This window comes from Herpailurus yagouaroundi, unplaced genomic scaffold (genome assembly GCF_014898765.1).
Source record: "Herpailurus yagouaroundi ecotype Mexico unplaced genomic scaffold, PumYag 77, whole genome shotgun sequence".
Lineage (NCBI taxonomy): Eukaryota > Metazoa > Chordata > Mammalia > Carnivora > Felidae > Herpailurus > Herpailurus yagouaroundi.
In genome coordinates, this window is record NW_024412388.1 from 19,732,917 (window position 1) to 19,742,654 (window position 9,738).

The 9,738-nt window shown below is 41.8% G+C and overlaps 1 protein-coding gene across 2 annotated transcripts in view; it reads left to right on the forward strand.

Moving 5' to 3' along the window:
• Nucleotides 1-312: 312 nt before the first annotated feature.
• CEP85 (centrosomal protein 85) overlaps nt 313-9,738 on the forward strand; it is a 30,474-nt gene continuing 21,048 nt past the window's right edge. Inside the window, exons 1-3 of one of the 2 annotated variants that reach the window (XM_040465789.1) lie at nt 313-438; nt 5,165-5,238; nt 8,233-8,385. In XM_040465789.1, coding sequence (XP_040321723.1) covers nt 5,184-5,238; nt 8,233-8,385 — 208 coding nt within the window. In that variant the 5' untranslated portion in view covers nt 313-438; nt 5,165-5,183. Of the gene's footprint in view, nt 439-812; nt 958-5,164; nt 5,239-8,232; nt 8,386-9,738 lie in introns of those variants that run through there. The other variant, XM_040465796.1, reaches the window with a different exon arrangement.

Sequence of the window (9,738 nt, forward strand, 5' to 3'; positions counted from 1 at the left end):
GGAATGGGAGAAGGGTGGGACCGGTTGGGGGCAGGGGTTCCTGAAAGATTTTCCCTGGCATCCAGCTTCCTGATCCGCCCAAGCCCAGCAAACCACTTCAGACCTGAGTCTGGAGGGCTCCGCCCACAGCCGAGACCTGGCTAGGGGCAGGGCAGAAGGTTCCGAAGGGCGGTGAGGTCATGCGCAGAGAGATCCGTCCGCTCCCGGCGCCGAGCGCAGCGTGCAGGGGCGGGACACCGGCGCGGCCCGACTCCTGATTGGCCCCAGGCGGGGAGAAGGGGGCGGGGGCGGGGCGGCGCGCGCTCTGAGGCGCGCGGCCTGGCGGGTGTGTAACGGCCGTTAGGCGAGCCGAGGGAGGGAACTGCTGCCTGCGGCTGACGTGGTGGCCGCAGTCGGAGTCCCAGGGTGAGGGATTTCGCCGCTCGCTTTCGGCCCCACGTAAGTCCTCGTCCCCTCGGGAGCCCTTGACGGGCTGACAGACCCCGCCCCACCTTGGGGAGCCCCGGAGGAGCCCCAGAAACACTCCCGACCTGCCTTCTTCGGGGGCCGCAGGAGAGCGAGGCGCATGCGCAGAGCCGCTAAGCCGTCCTCTATGGGTCTCTCACCCGCTGGGCTTCCTAAAATAATACCCCGCTCACGCCCCCTCGCGACTCGCTCGCGTCCCCGCCCTCTTTGCCTGGCTTTCTCCATCCTTCACTCCACAGCAGTTGCTTTACCTTTGTAAAGGGTAGGCCCCGTGCCAGTCGCCGGCGGGACGGCGGGAAGCACGTTGGTTGCCTTCACGCGGCACGCAGTCCCGGGAGAAGAGGCGACATTGCTCGGGTGACGACTCGTTCGTTAGCACTCAGTGGTGTGGGCTGGTCAAGTACGCAGAGCGCTAAGCACCAGGCGCCGGTGTAGTTCGGGAGGGCAGGGAGCCCTCCATGAGGAAGCGAAGTTGGGGCTGAGGCTTAAAGGGTGAGTAGAGAGTTATGGTTGGGGGACAGACAGCACTTGTGAAGGCGCCAGGCTAGAGTTTCTGAGCCGACTTTGCTCCCCACGGGATATTTGACGACGTCCGGAGACATTTGCAGCTCTACAGCTCGGGGATTGCTCCTGGCATCTAGAAGTCAAGGATGCCGCTAAACATCCACCTTACACAGGACAGAACCCCCCCCCCCGGCCCCCCCCAACACTTATCTGACCGAAAATGCCAGGAGCATCCCGATTTCCGAACCCTGCTCTAGACGAGGAGGAGCTGGTGCTTTGGATGAACCATAAGTTTAGTGGGTTACAGCATGTTTGTTCAATAGAAGGTATCCAGCACTTCACGATAAAACAGGAGGATCAGAGCCCTGTTTGTCTTTTACGCCAGTATATTTCCAGCATATGGCACAGAGCCAGGCGAATAGTAGGCACTCAGTAAATTTTGGTTGATGAATTGAATACTGTGTGCTGGGTCAGGAGGGTCGATAATACCAGGATGATTAAGATAACCATGCCTGATTACTTATCCAAAGTCCTTTTCTCAGGACTTTGTAAAGATAACTTCTTGGCAAGGATTTGGCTTCTCTTTCTTTAGGTATGGTTTAATGAATGATCATTAAATGATCATGACAGTGTGATGGTGTGGGATTTTTTTTTTTTTTATGTATGTTTATTTTGAAAGACCGCATGCACAATGGAGAGAGAATCCCAAGTAGGCTCTGCACTAACAGCACAGAGCCTGATGCGGGGCTTGATCCCACGAACCGCGAGCCCATGATCTGAGCCGAAATCAAGAGTTGGAGGCTCAACTGACTGAGCCACCCAGGCACCCTGATGGTGTGAGATTCTTACTGTGCTTGTGTCAGCTGTGTATCCTTTCAAATCCATTCCTGTCTTGATGTGGTTCTCAGCAGCTGCCAAGTGTGACATTCCACATTAAGATTATAATTCTTTAGGGAGAGAAATATAACAGTCAAACCTAACTCTTGGGTAGCACCTTGGAAAAAAGAGCCTGTGTGGTGACCAGGGGCAAAGTGAAGAAATTGTATGAGCTGTCCCTGCTCCCAACTTCTTTGGGGCTTGCAGCTCTGGCTGGGTCTGAAGCAGAAACCCCCAACTTGTGGTGCCTTAACTTCCTTTATTTCTTTTTGTCACACACAGAAAAATGCTAACTAGACTCCTTTAGCATTAGAGCACAGTCCTGGCTTTGAAGCCTCTTCTGGCTGTATGACCTTCACCTCTGTAAGCCTTCATTTTTTCATCAATGAAATGAGGGTAATACTAGTAATTGCCTCATAGGTTTGATGTGAGCATTGATAAGACATGATACTTATAGAGTGTTTAGCACAGTGCTAGGTGGGTAGAAAGTACTGAATACATATTAAATTTGTTGGATGAATAAATAGTTTAAAGGGCTTTGAAGATAGAAACCATCAATGTTGAGTGCTTTTTTTTTTTTTTTTTTTTTTGTCTGCTTCCATTCACTCCTACCTTTCTTGGCTGTGTAATTGGTTATTTACATTACTTCTTGTATATTCATTTCTCTCACTTTTATTTCAGGAAATCTTTATCTCCTTCAAATGATCCTAAAAACTTCCACCAATAGCTCATCTACTTCTGAACTTAGTAGGAAAAAGTTAAGAATGATCTCTTCCATATTGTTTTGCTTCTTTTGGGAGTTCTTTTTTTTAATTATAATTCACATACAATAAAATTCAATTTTACATGTGTACAATTCAGTGGTTTTAGTACATTCACAAGGTTGTGCAGCCATCACCACTATCAAATCTCAGGAGATTTTGATCACCCTGGAAAGAACCCCCATATCCATTAGCAGTCATTCCCTATTGCCCCTCCTCTTAGTCCTTGGCAACCACTAATCTATCTATGTGGATTTGCCAGTTCTGGACATTTCATATAAGTGGTATTTATCTATTCATCAGTTGATAGACATTTGAAGTTTTTTTCTTTTTGGCTGTTATAAATAATGCTGCTCTGAACATTCATATACAAGATTTTGTGTGAGCATGTTTTTTTTTTTTTTCTCCTGAACATATACTTAGTAGTGGAATTGCTGAGTTACAGAGTAAGTTTTTAAAAAAAAATATTTTATTAAAAATTTTAAATGTTTTTATTTATTTTGAGAGAGACAGAAACAGAGCATGAGCAGGGGAGGGTCAGCGAGAGGGAGACAGAATCGAAGCAGGCTCCAAGCTCTGAGCTGTCAGCAGAGCCAACCGTGGGGCTCAAACTCGTGAACCATGATATCATGACCTGAGCTGAATTTGACACCTAACTGACTGAGCCACCCAAGTGCCCCTAGAGTAACTCTTTAATTGAGAGTTCTTTTGTCATCCTATCTTCAACTCTTCTGAATTTGCAAAGGTCTCAGAATCCAATGGGCCTACTACCATTTTTGTTATACTTTAAAGAAATGAGTGAAGGAAAGGATTTTGATAGTGACCATTTGATATCACTACTAGGCAGATAATCTAATCCTTCTGTGTCACCATTAACACACTGAATGATAATAGCCGTATATGTTGAAGCTTTTACTGAACAATCTCTTACCCACTTTGTCAAGACCTGGGATTTCAGGGGATAGTACCATTAATGTAGATGCAGTGAATAAGTGAGGGTTTGGGTTGTTGTTACTAAGAGAAAACTATAGAGGTCAGTAAAGCATACTAGAGAAATCTGTACCCATATAGCCTTTGTTTTCCCTTCAGAGTTGAATTTCACCTCTTAAGAATTGTGATCTACTGACTGATTTTGTTCCAAACTCTTTGGGAGCTCTTATAAATTCAGTTTCTAAATTCATACTTTATCTTCCAGGGACCACAATGTACCTCTTTTTTATTGACATAAACTGACAATAATAATAAAAATGTAATTAAGCACTTAATATGTGTCAGGCACTGTTGTGAGTTAATTCTAAATGAATTAGCATGAATTAGGTTTTGTTTTTATCCTCATTTTTATATGAAGGAACTGAAGCACATAGATATTAAGAAATTTCCCCAAGGTTACACAGCTAATTGAGAAGTCAGACTTCACATTCAGGCTGTCTGATCACACGTGCATACTCTGAACCACTTCCCTGTACTGCCATGCCTCTTAAATACTATTCAAAAATAAGATATTTCCTACTTTTAGTTACAGTTAATTAAAGCTTTTGTTTACACAGATAGTAATCAGACTTATGCTGAATTCTCACAGCCTAACACTAGAATAAATGTAAGTGTTTTAAGAAGTGGGGAAATGGGAAGAAAACCTCATGTTCCCAGCTGAGAATTGGAGTTATGCTTATGACCAAGAATTCTGTTTGTGAATCATATGACTAACTTTCATTACTGGAGGAATAGGAGAACTTAAGTTAATTGTAACTGAAGGTATAATACTCCACTGGTGGTTTGGTTGTTTAGTTCTTTCTCCACTCCACTCCCCCATCCTATTTTCATGGCTAAGGAAATCCATGGCAAAGTTTGTTAATTAAAAGTAATATTAGGGGTGCCTGGGTGGCTCAGTCGGTTGAGCATCTGGCTCTTGACTTCAGCTCAGGTCATGATCTGACAGTTTGTGAGTCTGAGCCCCACATTGGGCTTTGCACTGACAGTGCAGAGCCTGCTTGGGATTCTCTCTCTCTGCCTCTGTCTCTGCCCCTCCCTCCACTCATGTGTTCTGTTTCTCTCTCTCAAATAAATAAACTTAAAACAATAAATAAAAGTAATATTATTTTGGGGGTGCCTGGTGACTCTTGGCTTCAGCTCAGGTCATGATCTCATAGTTAGTGAGTTCAGGCCTCACCTCTGGCTCTGTGCTGGTGATGCAGAGCTTGCTTGGGATTCTGTCTCTCCCTTTCTCTGTGCCCCTCCCCTGCTCATGCTCTCTCTCTCAAAATAAACATTTAAAAAATATATCATTTTTAATTTTTGCAGCAATTGAGGGGTTCTAGGATCATATAGGATCAGTATTGGGAATCTCTATTTGGTTCTAGGTTTTCTCTCCCTTAATTTAGGAAGAGAAGTAGGAAGGAGTATTAGGAGTTGCTTTGCCTTAAAAAATATCTTTAGGAGTAAAACAAGTGGAGGACTAAAGACTATTCTGTGTGGTTTTGGCAGTTTGGGTTGAATGGGAGTGAGTTATAGGGAATTAAAAGTAATGGAGAGATCTGACTGGTTATTCCTTCATTCTGCAGTTGGCTCAAATAACTATTGATGGCCATGCAGGAGAAATACCCAAGTGAGAGGATCTCTCATGTGACTTCACCAGGTGAGTAGTCAAAGTTTTCTGGGTTAAATTCTGACTTTTGCTCTGTTGTTCCGTAACAAGTTTCCTTTAAAGGAAATATTCAGCAAACAAGCATTCACTGAAATGCTTGAAAAGAACAAAAATAACAGGAGGCTATATTCGATAGAAAAACAGTCCTCTCCAAGAGAACAACTGTTTATCTCGGGTCCTACATGGCTTCCAACAAGCCCACGTGATTGTTTGGGAGGGGAGGACACATGAAGGAACAGAATGACTTTGGAACATAGTTTCATTTGAAATCAGAAAAACACAGCATAAATTACTGTGTTCTATGTTGTCTTTGTAGTCCTGTGGGTGTGTCAGTCATCTGCTAGCCCACAAAGATTGGAATTCTTCTTGGATGCCTACAGTCTCAGTTATGTTGTCACTAGAGACTCAGGAATTTATCTTTAGAGTGGATTGACAAGATTTTGAAAGCTCAGCAGATATACTAAGTGGATATATTAAGTATATTAAACATATATAAATATATGTATACACAATAAACATATTAAGTAGATACAGTATATTCAAGTAGGAAGTAGCATAGAAAAATAACTTTTTGAATCTGGGGTATTTATGAAGAAAAGGGTATATTTTATTCAGCTAAGGATATGCTTTATTTTATTTTTTTTAATCTTCATTCATTTTTGAGAGAGAGAAGGTGAGCAGGGGAGGGACAGAGAGAGAGAGGAAGACACAGAATCTGAAGCAGGCTCCAGGCTCCGAGCTGTCAGCACAGTACCCAGTGTGGGGCTGGAACTCATGAAATGCAAGATCATGACCCAAGCCAAAGTCAGACACTTAACCGACTGAGCCACCCAGGTGCCCCAGGATATGCTTTATTTAACTTTAAAATCCCACAGTGCCTTACAAAAGACATTTGTTAGATATTTGTTGTATTCTCCTAGGCATGCTGCCTTGCAGAAATTATGCATTTTAAAAAGCATTTGTTGAATCAATTCAAGATTCATTCAGCAAATATTTATTGATCATCTGCTATATGCCACACATTGTTTCAGGGCTGGATTGTACAATTTCTTATGACAATTATATGTATAACACACAAGTTTTTGGGATGTAGCAATTTCTAACAAAACTCACTGCTCTTCTGATGGCTTTTGTCTTTAGTAATCTCTCATTCAATAATGATGGTCTTAATATTTTGATGAAGATGCTGGTGATAGGACATGTGACATAACACACAAAAAATTTTGCTTTCAAATTTGAATTTGGAAATAAGCATAAGCCTCTTTACCTATATCAAAATAAAATTTTATTTTAACAAATATCTCTTCCGAATTGATGTGTGGAGTGAGCAGATAGAAAAGTGGTACCCATAAAGAATGGAAAGTTAGTAGTAAAACAAGAAGTGATTTCCAGTAAGAGGCCAGGAAGATGGTAATAGAGGCTCTTAATCAGTTTTCCTTATTTCAAAGGGTCTGGCAAATTGTAAGCTAACTAGAGAGAGAACGCCACATAGACTCATCAAGAAGTCAGATTACTTTCTTTCTAGTACTTAGTACAGATAGTAACACCAGCTAATCTTGGGCTGATCAGAAGCTCTGATTGTTGGGTATATCTTCTATGAAAGATTATTACTGATTACTGCATGTATATAAATTCTTTCAAATCAGGCAGTCCACTGTGACCCAAAGAATAAAAAGGTGTCCTTGGAGAAAGTTAGGGTGCCTTCAGTAGAAAGCAGAAGTGTAGCAAAATTAGAAGAAAGTGGGTGAAAAAGATGGGAGAAGCACTAAAACTGGAACAAGAGAGAGGGTGGTTTGTGTTGAGATATCATTTGCTTCCCACTAAATCAAAGAGTCTGTAGAACTTTATTTTCTGATTTCAACTCAAACTCTGACACTTTAAATGGATAAGTAGACACCATTTCCTCTTTGTCTGTTTACACTGATCATCAGATACAGTTTAGAAAATTAGTGGTTTTTTAACAATAAATACTAGCAAATTATTTATTGAATATTTTCTACTTACTGGCCTTTAAATAGCAAGCTAACAGAATTAAAAATATCTCATCAGTCTTGTTTTGTCTTACCCACTCGGAAATTTTAGTGGTTTCTTTGCATTGCACTCAAAGTCTTAAACTCTTCAGATTGACTTTCAAGACTTACCTTGATCTGGATTCACCCTGCCCACAGGGTATCCTTGTTCAGTCAAGCAATGATTTTCAACAACAGACTGGACTGCCTATTAACCTAGGGAACATTTGGAAGCATATGGGGTATTTTCAGGTTTCACAGTGATGGTGGGATGGGGTTAGGGCTGCTACTGGCTTTTAATAGTGACCAGGTATACTAAGCCATCCTGCCACATATAGACTACACATTGAAGAATTGTCATGCTCAGAATGCCAAAAGCAACCCTGTAAGGGGAAAGAATGTGGATATTGGAATCTAAACAACCTGGGTTCAAATCTCAGCTCTATCCATTGTAAAATAGGGGTGATGATACTGTTCAGTAAGGAAGATGAGATCATGTTGATAAAGTGTTAATGGCTTCTAGGTTTCAAAACATGGTAGTAGCTACTATTAAATAGTATTGTTTTCCATCCCAGTACTTCTGGGTTCTTGGTAAGTCTTATTTCTGTCTGTGAACATTCTCAACTCTCATGCTATTTCCATTTAAAATTAACTAACTCAGGGGCACCTGGGTGGCTCAGTTGGTTAAGCGTTTGACTCTTGATTTAGGCTCAGGGTCGTGACATTGAGCCCAGCACTGGGCTTCATGCTCAGCGTGGAGATTCTCTCTCCCTCTCTCTCTGCTCCTCCCTTACTTGTACTCTCTCTCAAAAATAAAAAAATAAAATTAACTAGGTACAGGAAATGAAATAGGTTCAGGAGAGAGAAGGGTAGGGTGCTGCTATTTTTTCATAGGTTTAAGTGATTTATTTAAACGGTCTTGTGGGGGTTATATCAGCTGGTTCGCACTAAAGGTGGGAAATGACACTTGTTTCAGGTTCCGGTGTAATTCAAAAGGGCAGTTCCCTGGGGACTGAATGGCAGACCCCAGTTATCTCAGAGGCTTTTCGGAGTCGCTTCAGCCGCTGTTCAAGTGTAGCTGACAGTGGGGACACAGCCATTGGCACATCATGCTCAGACATTGCAGAGGGTAAGTGTGAATTAATGTTTTGATTACCAATATGTGTTGTCATTTTCACATTGTGTTCCAGGTATATTGTCATTTAGAGTATTCATAACTCAGTCCCTTCAGCCAGGGAGTTTGCTTGATTTTTCTTACTCCCATGTTTCTTACAACTGGTCCTTTCCTCTCAATTTTTACTGTTTGTCCTATCTTAAACAACTTTCTAGTAGGTTTCTTGGCTTCAAGTGTTTCCCTCTACTGCCAGACTAATTTCTAAAAGCCTGATTTCATAGTTTTCCTTTCCTGTAAATTCTCAACTGCTTCTATTACTTGGAGGATAAAGTTCAGGAGCCTTGCTGAGTTCTGTGATCTGGCCTTATTCCACCCATTCAGACATATTTCTTAACTGTCACCAAGTATGGTGTTTTATTATGTTATGAAAAAGCACAGAACTTTTGTTGTTGTTATTTTTGGCTATCTGAACTCTTTGCCTTTTTTTTTTTTTTTTAAGATTTTATTTTTTACATTATCTTCACATCCAGCATGGGCCTTGACCTCACAACACCAACTGAGATCAAGAGTTGTACACTCCACCTACTGAGCCAGCCACATGTCCCTGAGTGCTTTCCTTCTTTAATCTGGGCCCATTCGTGCTGTTTCCACCTCCTCTTGCCCTTCCCAGCTATGCTGATCTTATATTTCAAAATCTAGTAAAGTGTATGATAAGACTTTTCTCATCCCTTCCACCCATTACTGATCTCCCTCTCTGCAATCTTGTATCTTTATTGTGCCTGCCATTTTGGGGGCACATAAATTAAGTAATAACTGCCAGACAGTACTTTACAAGAGTTTTTTCTTTTTAGTTAGTTAGTTTGTTTGTTTGTTTATTTAATCTGTATACCCTATGTAGGGCTCAGACTCAAAACCCCTAGCTCAAGAGTCACATGCTCTAGCAACTGAGCCAGCCAGGTGCCCCAAGAGTATTTTATTTTTGCATTTAGATAGTGAGTTCTGTGCTCGCTTCGGCAGCACATATACTAGATAGTGAGTTCTTAGAGGGCAGAGGACCTCATAATAATAACTAAAAACTATTTATTAAATACTTTGTGATGGATTCTATACTAAATTTTTTCTACATTTTTCATTAATGTCTTTAAGAACTCTATGAAATATTATTTCCATTTTACAGATGAGAAAGCTGAATTTCAAAGTGTTTAGATGACTTGATTAAAGTCACAAAACTTGGGGCGCCTGGGTGGCGCAGTCGGTTAAGCGTCCGACTTCAGCCAGGTCACGATCTTGCGGTCCGTGAGTTCGAGCCCCGCGTCAGGCTCTGGGCTGATGGCTCAGAGCCTGGAGCCTGTTTCCGATTCTGTGTCT